This window comes from Muscardinus avellanarius (genome assembly GCF_963383645.1).
Source record: "Muscardinus avellanarius genome assembly, chromosome: 5".
Lineage (NCBI taxonomy): Eukaryota > Metazoa > Chordata > Mammalia > Rodentia > Gliridae > Muscardinus > Muscardinus avellanarius.
Window position 1 is genome coordinate 74,042,464 of NC_137790.1, and position 16,267 is coordinate 74,058,730.

Here is a 16,267-nt window from a genome sequence, read left to right on the forward strand (position 1 = left end):
TGAACAAAAGTCTTTTCAAGAAATATTACGCCGGGCGTGGTGGCGCACGCTTGTAATCCCCGCGCTTGGGAGGCGGAGACAGGAGGATCGTGCAGGTTCGAAGCCAGCCGCGCTGGCTTAAGAGACCCTGTTTCAAGAATATAAAATAGGTCTGGGAGTGTAGCCTGGAGGTAGAAGAGCTTCCAGGAACCCCAATACCACCAAAAAAAAAGAAAGAAAGAAAGAAATATTACTACCCAACTGAATATAGATAGGGAAAAAAGTGAGAATTTATCTAATAACACACAAATTTCAATTTGCCGAGAATCAAGATGGTGAAGGGAATGAGCACTGGAATAAGAGTTAGGCCCTGAACTGACCTTGATGAAGGTTACTTTGCCCTTCTGGATTTCTGTTTCCTTGCCAACTAAGTTAAAGTATGTATACTTAATAATCTCTTCAGTTGATTCAATTGATCATTTCTAGGTTCAGTCCTATCATTGGACAAATCTCAAGTCACCTTATTCCAGTAATTTTTCATGCCTATGATCTGTTTTATTGCAAGACATGAAACTGCCTCATATTTTCACATTTTGCATGAAGAGAGCTACCAGAGATGGGATTAGACTAGCACTTGGCACTCAGGGACAGGCATTCTCATGACATGGGCGGCATGTCATGAGGGTTCTGCCTGAGGCATCTTTTAGCTCAGCTAATAACTCGGTGAACTTCTTGCCCAATGGCTCATTCTTTCTCAAAGCAATGACTTTCTCAGTGGAGGTGAAAGATAATTACAGCTGTTCTCTCCTGTTGCTATGTCCAAGCAAGTAATCAAGGTCTATTGAAGGAAAATATAGAAACTCCAATTTTTGTTTTCTGTATCCCTCCTTACACTCTGATACTCTGATATTAGGCTGCCTGAGTCTCTACTGTAGGATTCAACCTAACTTCCCCTTCAAAACACTCTGCTCTCGAGCTGGGCGTAGTGCCACACACTTGTAATCCCCACGCTTGGGAGGCGGAGACAGGAGGATCGCGCAGGTTCAATGCCAGCCTCGCTGGCTTAAGAGACTCTGGTTCCAAATTTAAAAATATAAAAATAGATCTGGTAGTGTAGCTGGGAGGTAGAAGGGCTTCCAGGAACTCCAGTACCACCAAAATAAATAAATAAATAAATAATACTCTGCTCTCTTTTGAAGTTATTTGTAATGCCCCTCAGCCTTGCCTTTCCACAGTTTTAGAACTGAAATCTTAACTGTCCTTTAGGTTAACTCAAATTTATTTTTCCTCTGAAAGAAATGTTTATTTTGTAATAGATGACCTAGAGATGTCACTGCCTTATGGTAAGACTTTGGAACAATTTCCCCCAGAGGAAGAGAAAGATGACTTTTGTTTATGGCCCATAAATTCATGCCTCAGAGGTAGCTTCCTCCCATACCTCTGCTTGAGGCTTCTTATTGCTGGACAAGTACAAACAGTTAGGCAAGTCAAGTATCTTCTCCAAATCCCATTTCCTGTTCTGCATAATGTACAGTGATCATGAGGTTTTAACAATATGATACATATAAAACACTGCGAAACCCTCAAATACACTATCTTTCTTCCTTTCTTCCTCTTCCTCAGTACGTCACCAGCCTTCAGCCCTCAATTGCAAAAAGAGAATTCCAAAATCCCTACATCCAGCCGCAAGTGTCTCCTAAGCTCCAGATGCAGGATTCTCACTGCTCCCTGAGCCTCTCTTAGATGCCCCAGGGGTACTACATATTGTAAATATGCAGACTCAGCTTCAAATGAAAAATGTCACTGTGTAGGGTTCTGTGGGCTGAGGGTCCTCAGAGAACACTTCCTGACTGATTAATTGCCTGAATGTTTCCCTCCATGATTCATTAGGTGTGCAGTGTCCTGGAGAGCTTAGAGCAAGAGTATCGAAGAGATGAGGACTGGTGTGGTGGGCGAGATAAACTGGGGCCGGGAGCAGAGATGGACCACGTCATCCCACTCATCAGCAAACATCTGGAACAAAAGGAGGCCTTTCTGAAGGTCAGAGTGTGTCAGAGCATCTTCACGCAAGGTCTCTCCCTCTCTCTCTCTCTCTCTCTCTCTCTCTCTCTCTCTCCCTCCCTCCCTCCCCCCTCCCTCTCTCTCTCCCTGTCCCTCCCTCCTTCCCTCCCCCCTCCTTTTTTTTCTGTCCTCTCATCTAAAGGAGAGAAGGGTTGTTGAGAAGATGTTGCCTGGTTAATGCAAAAGGTGGTAAGGTAGCCAGGCACAGTGTTGCATGTCTGTAATCCCAGTACTAGAGAGTCTGAGACAGGAGGATTGCAGATTCAAAGCCAGCCTCAGCAACCTTCTAAGGCCCTCCACAACTTAGTGAGACCAGGTTTCAAAATTAAAAATATAAAATAAAAAGAATAAAAATAGGCCTGGGGGTGTAGCTCAGAGGTATAATGAATGCTTCTGGGTTCAACCCTCAGTACCACACACACACACACACACACACACACACACACACTCACAGGTGGTAAGGTTACACTTCAGTCGCTTCTCTCTTAGCACTTTTGGTGCCATTGGGCAATTAGAATTTACCATTATCACTGCTACCATGTTTGAATATCCTGATATCCTTTGGGTGTCGTTATCTGAGAAAAATATATGCTTTCACTCAGTTGTTTGGTTTATGAAATAACTTTTTGACTAAAAGATAAACACTATTTTAAAACAGTACAAAGGACGTTAAAATATTTTATAAATGGATGGTGCAAATTTATAGTAAGAATTGAACAAATACATTTAGACACCATGTTTATTTATCAGTAAAACAGTTACCCTTTATCAATAAATGGCATGCTATTTATTCTCTATGAAGTAGAATACCTTACCTGGGCTCTTCTAATAGAACCCTAGCCTCCCAGAGAGAAAGCACAGCCCACGCTTTCAGTAGAGTGGGAAGTCCTCCTTCGTCTTCTAGTCTTTGATCTCTCAGTCTTCTGTGTTTGGGCTGATCTCGAGGCTCCTTTTCCTCTCAAATTTCTCATGTTCAAAGTCTGCTTCCATTTAGGATTCTGTAAATACAAAAGAGAATTTTTATACCCTGACATGTTACCACTAATTTTCAGCGATTTTATAATTAACTGCCTCTCTCTTATTAGGGAATTTTTTTCTATTTGACTACCTCTTTTATTTTTGTTCTTTTGTAAGATGGCTATCCCCTACCCTTCTCTGTCTGCTGTCTCCAGCTGTATGGATCAGAACCCTTGCTCATCAGCTCTTGCCAATATGATTAAATAGAAATTCTTTCATACAGGGCTTAAGATAACTTAAAAAGTCTTCCCTATTTTTGAACAAAATAATTTAAGTAGAGCATATCAAAGATTCTAAGTAGACATATAAAGATATCTCTTCATAAAAGTAAATGTTTTCTTTGGAGGAAGAAAAAAAGCCTTCTGAGATGATGTGTTCCATATATTCATAAAATTATAGAAAGAAACTCTCCATCATGATAGGAATTCTATGCCCAGCAGACAGAATGTTGAGCTGCGTGTGTATACACATTAGTTGATCCATCTCAGATTCCTTAGCTTTAGCGGCCATCAGGCTGTCAAATTCATGGGCCTCAGAATCCATGGACCCCCCAGCAGGCTTTTACCAGAGATCCCTAGAGGATTTAGGGCCTTTATTGCTGATTTTTTATATAATCATAAACCTGTAGCTATATAATTATATTGTACTAATCATCTAGTATATTAATTATGTAATAATTTTAATTATATGTAATAATTTTAATCATAAAATTTATAGGATCAGAGGCTAAGAATAAAAGGGTGTTTTAATTTAACAATTTGGTCTGGAGATCATTTAATTCTAGAAACTATGGATTAAAAGTCAATGTACTACCATGTACTACTTTTATAACTGGAGGTTGAGGGGGACTGTTAGAGAAATCCAGGAACTATACAGGCTTGAGAGGAGCTAGAAACACTCTATGAGTAGATCTGGATTCTAGATGTGAATGGCTTCCTACCTGAGCTCTTCCTGGAACTCAGTCTTGTCTATCCGTCCAACAAAGAGGAAGTGACATGATCCGGTGCCATCCGCAACTGATACGAGTCTTACAGAGGTGACATAGTGGCTCTTATTCTTCGATGGAGATAAGTATTTCCCAATAAAATGTTTATTAGTGTTTTTAGGTAAGGGAAAGGAGCTTGAGTGACAGGCAAGTACATTTGAAAAATGCTGGTGGCAACTTCCATTTAGATCTAGAATGTATGGCTGATTAATGTATCCCCCCCAAAAAAAAAAAATTTACTTCCCTGAGTCTAAGTCAAACGAATGCTAAAGCAGGTTATGTTTCCTGGGTTTTCACCAGTGGTCATAGAAGAGGTGTTCTAGCAGGAAAAGAAAAGCAGCCCAGGCCGGAGTAGACATTAGTAATGTCAAGTCAACATATAGGTAGCCAAGGGATTTGTCCAATTTCTGATTTTTATCCAAAATGGAAAGCAGAGGAGTACAGGGAGCAATTCACTAGTTGGTAAAAGGAAATTTCAGCACGAACCTCCTAAATAGGAACTGTAGTGTCCGTGAAGCAGATGCGATCTCCAGAGCTCTGCTCCCTGGGGATTCCTCCAGCATCTTCATCACCCTCAAGCCCTCCAGCTCCTGACAGGTGGAAGAAGGGCGCCCCTTCCCCCACTGCGGGGATCCCACACTCCTGCTGGGGACAGAGTCCTCATACCTCTGTCTCCCTCAGGCCTGCACCCTGGCACGGCGGAACGCTGAGGTGTTTCTCAAGTACATCCACAGGAACAACGTCAGTATGCCCAGCGTCGCCAGCCACACTCGGGGACCCGAGCAGCAAGTAAAAGGTCAGTGAGAAGCCCTGGGCCGTGGGACACTTCAGAGGCCTGGATGAGAGGCCAGCCCTCTACCGCCTCCTCCTGCTCTCACAAATTCCTGAACTCTTCTCCTCAGGGGAAAAAAATTCTGCTGGGGCGGCATGAGCAGTAGTGATTCACAGTCAAGATTTTGAATGGAAAAATGAGGATAAATTTTCCCTAAGCTTTTGCATTTATCTTATAGCCAAGAGCTATGTTGCCTAGTAAAATTTTCTATCCACACTACCTGAAATAGCAGCCACTAGTCACCTGTGGCTATTGCTTAGTGCAACTAAGAAACTACATTCTTACTCTGATTTCATATTAGTTAATTTAAATGTAAATAGCCATATGTAGCTCGCTACATATTTAACATATTAAATAGTACAAGATGAGGGTATCTTATAGCCTTGGGAATGAGGCATGGACTAAGAATCCTAAAACTAAGATCTATATTAGAGTTGTCACTTTTTACCTAAACTTTTAAAACTTTAGTTTTCTTGTTTAAAATAAAGGTGATGTCTAGACTCTTGCTACTTCTAAGGTAGTCCCCAGAGTAGCAACATTGATATCACCTGTGCAAAACAAACTCTTGGGCCCCAACCAAACCTACAGTCGAAACCTGCATTTGGCAAGACTGGGGCCCCATCCCACCAACAAACCAGGTAGTTTGTGTGCAAGTAAAAATTTACATAATAAGTAATAGTGAGGCCCTCTGCAACTTAGACCCTGTTTCAAAACAAAGAATAAAAAGTAGGACTGGAGGTGTCGCTTATAGGTAGAATACCCCAGGGTTCCATCCCCAGAACCACAAAAAAAATTACATAATTACTATTCTAGTTAATCTGTAATATCTCTCCAAATTCTGTAAAGTCTATGGGTATATGAAAAATACATGTAATCTTGCCTGGAATGGTGGCACATGCTTATAATTTCAGCATTCAGTAGGCTAAGACGGGAGGATCGCAGTTTGTGGACAGCCTCAGTTACTTAGCGAGGCCCTTTGCAACCCACTGAGATCCTGTTACAAAAAAAATAAAAAGACTAAAATATAGGGCTTGGGGTGTAGCATGGAGGTACAATGCCCCTGGGTTCCATCCTCAGTACATAAAAAAAGAATAAAAAATAGGGCTAGGGATATAGCTTGGAGGTAGAATGCCCCTGGGTTCCATCCCAAGTACTGCCAAAAAAAAAAAAAAAGTATATGTATGTGTGTGTGTAATATATATATATAAAGATAATATATATTATCTTTAAAAATTGCTTATTAAGCTGGGCGTGGTTGTGCACGCTTGTAAACCCAGCATTCAGGAGGCTGAGACCAGAGGATCACGGTTCACGGACAGCCTCTGCTACTTAGTGAGGCCCTCTGCAACTCAGTGGGACCCGGTTTCAAAATAAAGAATAAAAAAAAAATAGGGTAGGGGCTGTAGCTCGGAGGTAAAATGCCCCTGGGTTCCATCCCCAGACCCGCAAAAAAAAAAAAAAAAAAAAAAAAAAATAGAATTGTTTATTATCTGATCACATTGAGCTTAAATTATTATCTGTCTTACTACTTAAATCATTACTCTGGCCATGCACAATTTAGCCTTGGAACAAGTGAAGAGTTTTACACGTCAAAGCAGAGAAATGCAACCCTGAAGACCAAGGCTGGGGAAGGAACCTGAGCTGACTGGGAGTGAGGAGTGGGACAGACTTGGAGATACCAGGCACAGGAGGGAGGATGGCGTGGCCTGCTTTAGATAGGGCTTCCCTCCCTGCTCAGAGAGCTCAAGAGTGGGAAGAGATGATGCCTCTGGGGAGAATTAAGTTTAGGAATCACAGTTCCCTGCAGAGGAAGGATACAGTCTGCCCTATGCAGATGTGTTTTTCTGTTTTTGATTGAGGGGCCCTGTGGGTGTCTGACATTATGTCACCCTCTCCTTCCAGCACATTTCAGAGCATATGTTCCAAATGCCAAATGCAGATGGCAGCTTTGGTGAGGCAGCTGCCGCTGAGACCACGCCCTTGCCTACCCCTCTTTGTGCAAAGAGGGGCAGGTACCCAGAGGGAGCCGGAAATGCCTGTATCTTCTTGGGGCAGGGACAGGTTGTGTGAAAACTCTCAGGAAGGGGGAAATGAAACCTGAAGCTTTTTAGGATTTTTGCCTGACTTGGGTTGATTCCCTCTTAGCCACTACAGAGAGAGCTGCAATGGGTGAAGTTCTGACTCGGGGCATAAAAACTTAAGGAAGCAGACGTCACTCCATCTTTGCCCAGGGGAAACTTCCACCTCAGCAAGGATCTGTGATCTCTATCTGTTTTCTTCTCACCTGCTGCCTCAAATCAAAGCCAGTGCTATGGGTCTTATGAGATCTCTGCATAACAAACAACATATTCAGTGTTGCACATCTGGGCTCCTCACTATGGGAAGGATTCTTGTCTTTTCATTCCGAGACCTGGGTCGGTCGAAGCACAGCAGTTACCAGAAAGTTCCTGTAGTAGTGATGGCAGGGGTGAATGTTAAGTCTGTAAGCACAGTTCAAGTGCTTTGGGGGTCATATCTATTAACAACCCATTTGCCAAAGCAGTCACATGGCTGAACCAGAGCTCAGAGAGGGAGATAGGAAATTTATTGTTCCTTGCTGGGAAAAAAAAATTTAAGAAGTTATATGATGAAGAAAATGATACAGGGAGTGGGGAATAATTGGGACTCATGAAAGTTCTCAGCTTAAGGGAGTTTGGTTCTATCCTTAGTGCCAAGGTCCAGATGGGTTTTTAAAGTAAGTAAAATCAGCAAAACTTTTATGGCAATTTGAGTTGTGCCATGTTGGTAAAGCACAATTGTGTGTGCTTTATTGTCCTAGTAGCCTGGGAGACCTAGATAGCTACTTAGTGAGGCTCTCAGCAACTTAGTGAGACTCTGTTTCCAAATAAAATATAAAAATAGTTCTGGGAGTGTAGCCTGGAGGTAGAAAGCCCCTTGGTTCCATCCCCAGTACCACACACACACACACACACACACACACACACACACACACACACACACCATGGTATTTGGGGCCTAGAGACAACAGGTAGACCTGATCCCAACACAGCACCCCTGTGCCCTGGCTCAGTTTTGTGACTGAAGCTCTGTTATTGAAGCACCGTATGCACAACTCTTATGCAGGGCCGAAGAGGCAGCCCATGACACTGGCTGTCCACACATCACTCCAGCCCTCTCCGCACAGCTCATGCCCTTCCTCTCCTCTAGCAGCGCCTCAGGAATGCCTGGGCATGGTGGCAAAGTCCTCCCACATTCCTTAGGCTCTGGGGCCAACTGAGTCAGTAACCATTTTAGAGACTAATGCTTGCCACGGTCTCTTACAACCAAAAACAGAATCAGGGTCACTTAAGTCACTGGTGGCATCTCCTTCCCCACCCAACTGATGGAACCCTCAAGCAGAGGACTACCCTGGACTCCACGGTCTTGCCCCTCTCTGGAGAATTCTCTCTGTGCCCAGGTCGTGCTCCCTTCTCCTGTTGCTGCATTTGTCCTGTGGGGAGGCTTGCCCATCATGGTGCCTGGGTGGTGGGTCTGAGGGTGCTGGGGACCTGCTCAGAGCTTCCCACACCAGTGCTCACCTCCTGTACCCTGCAGCCATCTTGAGTGAGCTCTTACAGAGGGAGAATCGTGTCCTCCACTTCTGGACCTTGAAGAAGCGGCGGTTAGACCAGTGCCAGCAGTACGTGGTGTTTGAGCGCAGCGCCAAGCAGGTATGGCCAGATCTTTCCAAGCTTTTCCTCTACACTGGGGGGTATACACAGCTGACCAAGGTTGGGGACAGTGCAGGAAACAGGTGAAGATGGCAGGCAGGAGTGGAGAGACGAGAGAGAGCGGGGTCACATGTCAGCAGTTCATACTAACCACATTCTACTCTGAGTTTGGTGCCAGGAGGTATGAGGGGATGCTGGGGCACCCGCCCTGCCCCTCGCTCCTGGATAACACTGGGCTGGGCCCAGGAGAGTCTCCAGTCAAATGCTTTGCTAGTGGGATGTTCCACACCAGGGGAGAGCTCATTCACAAAACGCACCTTTAGTGCAACATACCAACTGAACCATGATCACAGTTCCAGATTCCAGCATATTATCCTAAACCATAAAAGCTTCCTTGTAGTGTAGCATATTTTTGTGCTGACAGCTGCTTGCTAAGGGATGGGTGGGTTGTTTCCTCCCACAGGCACTGGACTGGATCCAAGAAACAGGTGAATATTACCTCTCAACACATACCTCCACTGGAGAGACCACTGAGGAGACTCAGGAGCTGCTGAAAGAATATGGGGAATTCAGGGTGCCTGCAAAGGTAGGAACCCCTCCCTAACTCTACCCAGCACCCCCGTTTTGGCCACCTTCACATTACAGGAGCAAGAGCAAGCCAGATGTGGTGGTGCACATTTGTAATCCCAGTACTTGGGAGACAGAGACAGGAGGATTGCAGGTTCAGAGCCAGCCTCAGCAACTTAGCAAGGCTCTCAGAAATTTAGCAAGACCCTGTTTCCAAATAAAAAATAAAATAGGTCTGGGGTGTATCCCAGAGGTAGAAGGCCCCTGGGTTCTATCCCCAGCACACACACACACACACACACACACACACACACACACACACAAAAAGAACCAGGAGCAGAAATGCATGGCCCCAGTGGCAAGGCAGACAGCAGGCTTAGGATTGTCTCCTTTGAAATCTGAGTATCCAGAGGACTGCAGCCTCTGGATAGAGAGCAGCTATAAGCGGGAAGGCAGTTGCTATACACTGTGCTGCCAAATTTTCATTATTGTGCTCCAGATTCTGAGATGTGCTATATTCTTTCAGATCACATAAGGCAAAAGTGTGTATTCATGCAGAAATGCACATACATCTGTGAACATCTGCACATATCCACATATTCTTGAAATTTTGAATGGTTTGGAAAGTCTGCCTGATGAGAAGGGCTGGTGACTGTGGATGGGCTCTCAAAGCCAGTGAGCTCCTTAGTCCCTAAGCTGGCTGTATCCATCTGGCCTCAAACCTGCTAATGAGCCAGACAGGGCCTCTGGAGAGCAAACTGCACACACACCCTCACATTCCCATTCACGCTGAGGTGGGGGGATGCTAGAATAGAAGGAAATATGATTTCCACCTGTTTGCACAGCCAGCATTTGACCTGAGGACCCCTGGGGTTGAGTGCAAGTCATTCTGCCTCCCCTGTCTGCAGCGTCATGGTCTCTCACATTGGCTCCCTGCCACGTGGAGGAGCTTTCTTGGTGTCACCTACACACAGGGCGAATGCTCTTTCCAGGGTGAGAGCCGCTGTTTGTTTGGGCCACGGGGAGAGCATATCATCAGATAGGTCTTGTGTTTGTTTCTAGTTTGGAGTTATTATGAAAAATGTTGCTATGACCATTTCACATACAAATTTTGGTGTGAACGTGTTTTCAGTTCTCTTATGTAGAAACCTGGGCATGGACTGTTTAGGCTATATGGTTTTCCATGTTTAACTTTAAGAAACTTCCCAAATGTTTTCTAAAGTAGCCAGATCATTTTACAATGTAGGAGGCTACCGATCTCTCCACATCCTTGTCAATACAACTGCTATTGCCTGTCTTTTTGACAGAGCTGTTATAGACAGTGGGAAGTGATTTCCACTGTGGTTCTGGTTTGCTATTGCCTGTGACTAATGATATTGAGAAAACGCCTTTTTCAACTGGCAATTTTGTCGCTGAAAGTGAAAGAAACCATGACATAAATGGGGCTTAATTCAGCTTAACGAAAGAGAATAAATCAGTAATGAAAGTGCCTGGAACCTTACCTGAACTAAATCATGTCTTCTTGGAGCCAGGACAGGGAGGGTCTGGAGGATCAGGCAGATGCTTTAGGCTGAGAGAAACAGAATCTAAGCAGTTCAGATAAGAGATGGGCATGATTCTGTTTTGGGGACTCTTAGGAGAAAGTTTGTGTGTGATTGGAAATTTTGAAAGATTTAGTTTTTCATACAGAATGTCAAACATCCCCCTATGAAATGTATATGAAGATCTATCTCAATAAACCTGCCTTCCTGCACAAGGAGCTTACTAAGCCCATATCTACAAAAATATGTTCACTATATACAAGGAATGCTAGTAATCAATGACAAATATGGAAGATTATAATGAAATTTTGAGAATAATGTCAAGAAAACTAAATCTTAGAGACTTATAAAATGTGCTAACATAGCCAGGTGCAGTGGCACATATCCGTAATCCCAGTACTTGGGAGGCTGAGACAGGAGGATTGCAGGTTCAAGGACAGGGCACAGTAATTTAATGAGACCCTATTTCAAAATTAAAAACAAAAAAATGTAAAGGGCTGGGGTGTAGCTCAGAGGTAGCGAGCCCTAGATTCAATCCCTAGTAACACACACACACACACACACACACACACACACACACACACACATACCAAAAAAGCACTAAAGACAAGAGTACTTCTTAAAAGTGTTATTCAGGGGAAAGTTCATTAATTAGAGAAAAAGATAATTGATCAAAGGATATAAGTAAGGAGAGAAGAGGAAGGAAGGAGAAAGGAGAGAAAAATAGAATGCTGAACCTTTCTTCTTTAAACTCTATTTTTCCAGCAGACAACATCAAATTCAAAATGGAAAGGACAGTATATCCATTAGGGTCATGTGAAGACCAAGATACATGAGCTGTCAGGTCTAGATTTCCAGGTCCAGGTGAATTATAGTTCCCATGATCTGTTTACAGATCATGTCCATACCTCTGAATCTGTCATTCAACAGCTGCCACAATCTGACCCCTACTTCATCAGGCTGTGTAAGTTACTGTCTTTGGTGGCAAATATGAGTTTCAGACTGGCTTGAGTTATGAAGGGGAAGGTATTATATGGTTGTGTATGAAAAAGGATAGAAATTATACAATTGTATCCCCAAGACTACAGGAAAAGCTGAGTATTTCAGCCACATGGGAGGAGCAAGAAATGTGGGATTAGCTGGGCATGGTGGTATACACCTGTAATTCCAGTACCTAGGAGACTGTAATTCCAGTAGAGGAGGATCACAGGTTCAAGGCTGGCCTCAGTAACTTAGTGAGCTCATGTTTCAAAATAAAAAGGCATAGGGCTGTAGCTAAGAGGCAGAGTACCCCAGAGTTCAATACCTAGTATGAGAGGGATGGAGGGAGCAAGGGAGGGAGGGAGGAGGGGGCAGGCATGACCAGCATGTCACCACTGTTCCTGTTTAGACAGAGCACTTTAGGCCAGAACACCTTAGAAGTCACTGGCCACAAATCAGTGGGCTGCCTCTGATCTCATCAGCTGCACCCAGGAATGTGATAGGTCACGAGGTGCTATTCTAATAACCATGTACAAAAAACACTTCCCTGTACCATGGCCGAGGCTGGTGTCTCAGGGGGCTTTTCTGGTTCTTAGGCCAAGTTTGTCATCTAATTATTCCAAGTATAAACCCTCATCTCTCACCAGTCTTTCTTTACTCATCCCTACACCCAGGATTTACACCCTCAGTCACCAATTCCTTCATCCAACATTCATGGTATGTTTGCTATTCACTAGATGCTAGAGATAGACAAATGAATAAGACACAGTGCTCACCTTTGGGGTTCATGGTGTCATGGAGGAGACACAAATAACACATGCCAACAGAGAGGCACGGATATGGTACTGTGGGAACTCAGGGAAGGGCATCACCTGCCGGTCTTGGAGAGCAAAAGGAGACAAAAGAGGGACATTGACTTGCGAGTAGGCCAAGTAGCCTTCACCACGGCAGGAGGGGTACAAGACATCCAGTATGGTTGATGTTCAGGGGCATGATGAGTGGTGGAGACGGGCTGCTGCTACGGCGAGCAGACAACATGGAGAAGACTTTGTCCACACTGCTCGTTTACTGTTTGCCCCCAGCCTCCATGAATACCTGGAGTATTCTTGAACCCAAACCATTCTCCCGGGGAAAGTGAATCGCGTTTTGATGCTTCAGGAAGCAATTCCTCTTCTAAAGCCACAAAGCCCCAGCTCCTAAGTGAAGTCACCTTACCAAGAACATGGAATATGTCCTTCCTGGACTTTTACATAAAAGTGGATTTTTGTGTGTGTGGTACCAGGGGTGGAACTGAGGGAAATTCTACTTCCCTATATTTTATTCTTTATTTTGAAAGAATTGCAGAAGGCCTCACTAAGTAGCTGAGGCTGTCCATGAACCACGATCCTCCTATCTCAGCCTCCCAAATGCTGGAATTACAAGCGTGTGCCACCACACCTGGCCTAAAGTGGATTTCTTGATGATTACCACAAATATTAGGCTCTGATTTAAGTAAATAGCAGGCCTAAGAAAACTATTTTCAGGAAAAGACCAAAAATTCAATAGTGTACTGTGGAAGTCCTTTGGATACCAGGAGTTGTTTCATGATCAGCTCCTGGTGTTATCACTCTGCCTTTTTATGGGAGACATCTTCTGTCCTCACAGTTACCTCCCCTCCTGTGCTCAGAGCTCTTCCAGCCCCTTGGCTCCCATCCCACCATCCTGAGGTAGGGGGCTCAGTGTGTTGTGTGAGTTGGTGGAGAACCACGGACCCCTGTGGCAGGCAAAGCACTCTGCCTGTCTCCCTGGCATTTCTTGGGAGGGTCATTCTCTCATGGGAAGGACTGTGGAGGAGCCTGGAAAACAGACAGTAGGGGAGTTGGAGAGGAGGCCAAGGTGGTAGCCTAAGGAAAGGCTCTTCTGTCTTTGTGACTACTGCTCCAGTGATTTACAGCCTGTTTTCCTGTTATCTACATTGTAGCGTGGTCCAAATTTGGGGCCTACTTTCCTCCAACACAAAAGATATTTTTTTCTCCTTAGAATAGTATTTAAACATGCCTTTCTTTTCTTTAAGACTTATCAGTCTTCCCTGATAGGTTCTAAAATTTCAAAACCCAAACTCAAGATTAGAAGATGAAGCCAGGAATGGTGGCACATGCCTGTATTCCCAGTACTTGGGAGGCGGAAACAGGAGGATTTCAGTTTCAAAACCAGCCTTAGCAACTTAGTGAGGCTCCCAGCAACTTAATGAGATCCTGCTCCTAAATAAAATATAAAATATGGCTGGGGGATGTAGCTTGGAGATAGAACACCTCTGGGTTCAATTCCCAATACCCCCTGCAAAAGATCAAAAGATAAGCAAGTGTTTTAGTACCCTTCCCATTTCTCTCTCTTACCCAATTTGAGCCCCGCCTTCCCCTCTGAGACCTTTGTCACCTTCCTGTGACAGTCTATCTTCTTTTTTACCCATTTTAAATTCTCTGTGTTATTAACTGTGCATGCTTATCATGTGGACATTTAATTACATGCTTCCCTAAGTTATTTAACTAGTCTACATGAAAATCTTGTCCCCTTTAGAGATTATAGACTGGGGGAAATGAACATCTTTTTTTTTTCTCCTTTTGTTTACCCCCCAAGCATTGGCCCCAGAGCTTTCTGCACCAGGTTATAGAGTAGATGTTGAACAAATTCTTCTAGAAATGAAATTAACTCAGTACATGTCATAATTTTACCTTCTTAGCCTTCGAACAGACACTAACTCTATTAACCCTTTTTTGTTCTCTCAGATCCTTGTGGTAAGAGGAAAAGAATTTACTATTAAGTCTGCTGACTAGGTTTCTTTGCATCCTAGCATATACTGACTTATATGATGTTTAGAGCTGATCTTGAGCTGGTACAGAAAGGGAGAGAACTAGGACCAAGGGATTAGAGACAAACAGGCCTTGTCTCTTACTAGTGCTGAGAATTTGGGCCAGCCCTAAATCTAAACCTCAGGGCATTTTCATCTATGGTTCAGAGACCTATAACATCTTCTTCCACCTAATTCTTTTTCTTTTTTTTTCTTTCTTTTTTTGTATTAAAGATTTAACCAAGGGCTGTTCTACCTCTGAGCTATACCCACAGTTCTATTTCATTTATTTTGTAACAAGTCTTGCTAAGTTGCTAAGGAAGGGCCTTGCTAAGTTGCTGTGGCTGGCCTCAAACCTGAACTCCTCCTATCTCAGCCTCCCAAGTACTGGGCTTACAGGCATGTGCCACCATGCCCAGCCTCTGCCTACTTCTTAAGAATGCTTTAAGAGTCAAATGAGTCTCAGCTGCAATGATAATATACTTTATACACCTGTAAAGTCCATATTAATGTGTGAAATTCTGTGTGTGTTTCCGAGGATGGAACCCAGGGCCTCACACATGCTAGGCAAGTACTCTATGACTGAGCTATATCCTAGCCATTTTTACTTTTTCATTTTGAGACAGAATCTTGCTAAATTACCCAGGCTGGACTGAAACTTGGAATCCTCTTGCCTCATCTGGGATTACCAGCATGTGCCACTATGCCCAGGTTAATGCAAGAGACCCTGACATCAATGATCATAATACAGCCTAGCATCGTGGCTTACTGGGTTCTCACCAGGATCACTGCAAGTGCTTGCTGTGTGCCATGCACTGATTTACACATTCTGTTATCAGCTTCCTTAATGCTCACAAGCACCCTATGACGCAGGTTCTATTATGATCCTTGTGATGTGTGAGGGAACCCAGAGGCCACACAGGGTTTCAGTAATGTGCTGCAAATCTTGCAAAGGGTGAGTGGCAGAGCTGGAGCACAATCCAGGAAGTGCAGCTCTGAGGTTCCTCTGGCTCCTGGGAGAGATGGTGTCCTGGGATGAGGGACACGAGAATGATGTAATCCAATAACTTTAGACCATCTCTTGGGGCAGCAAACAAAGGAGAAGGTGAAACTTCTAATTCAACTCGCTGATAGCTTTGTGGAAAAAGGTCACATTCATGCCACAGAGATAAGAAAATGGGTGACCACGGTGGACAAGCACTACAGAGATTTCTCCTTGAGGATGGGGAAGTACCGATACTCTCTGGAGAAAGCCCTGGGAGTCAACACAGAGGTGGGTATAGGGTGTTGCCTACCAGGGTGTCCTCCATGCTCAGACCCTCAGCACCCCTGAGATCAAGAGCCTTTCCAGAGCAGTCCTTCTGAGCTGTTGACCCTAGGTTCTGGCCATGTGTGCTTTTTGAGTAAAGGGGGAAGGATCTGGCTGATCCATTCACCTCTAGACTCCATGGTTAGTGCTCCATACATTGCAAAATTGAGTGGCCAAGGAGCGGGGCCTGTGGCTACAGAACAGTTTTTCTGTGTAGTTAACTGTTGACTTTGAGGGCTAACCCCTTGATTTTGCCCTCATCAGTACCATCTTCTGCTCAATTATGTTAATCAGCAAATGATTAGAGTCCTCAGTATGTATAATAGTGCTCTTTCAAGAATAAGGGGTGCAATTTGTACAAAGGCTATTTGACATTTCAACTAATAAAAGGTACCATTTTCCAGAAGCAGAGGAAGACTGACTTTTAATCTCTTCTTTATAATAGGGGTCAGTAACCT

At 44.0% G+C, this 16,267-nt stretch overlaps 1 protein-coding gene across 12 annotated transcripts in view; it reads left to right on the forward strand.

Moving 5' to 3' along the window:
• KALRN (kalirin RhoGEF kinase) overlaps window positions 1-16,267 on the forward strand; it is a gene marked incomplete at both ends in the record, with an annotated part of 686,722 nt that overhangs the window by 393,231 nt on the left and 277,224 nt on the right. For 11 of the 12 annotated variants that reach the window (XM_080696283.1, XM_080696287.1, XM_080696289.1 and 8 more), the window contains 5 exons: window positions 1,870-2,019; window positions 4,724-4,838; window positions 8,469-8,584; window positions 9,048-9,170; window positions 15,591-15,773. In XM_080696283.1, coding sequence (XP_080552409.1) covers window positions 1,870-2,019; window positions 4,724-4,838; window positions 8,469-8,584; window positions 9,048-9,170; window positions 15,591-15,773 — 687 coding nt within the window. The remainder of the gene's footprint in view (window positions 1-1,869; window positions 2,020-4,723; window positions 4,839-8,468; window positions 8,585-9,047; window positions 9,171-15,590; window positions 15,774-16,267) is intronic. The other variant, XM_080696275.1, reaches the window with a different exon arrangement.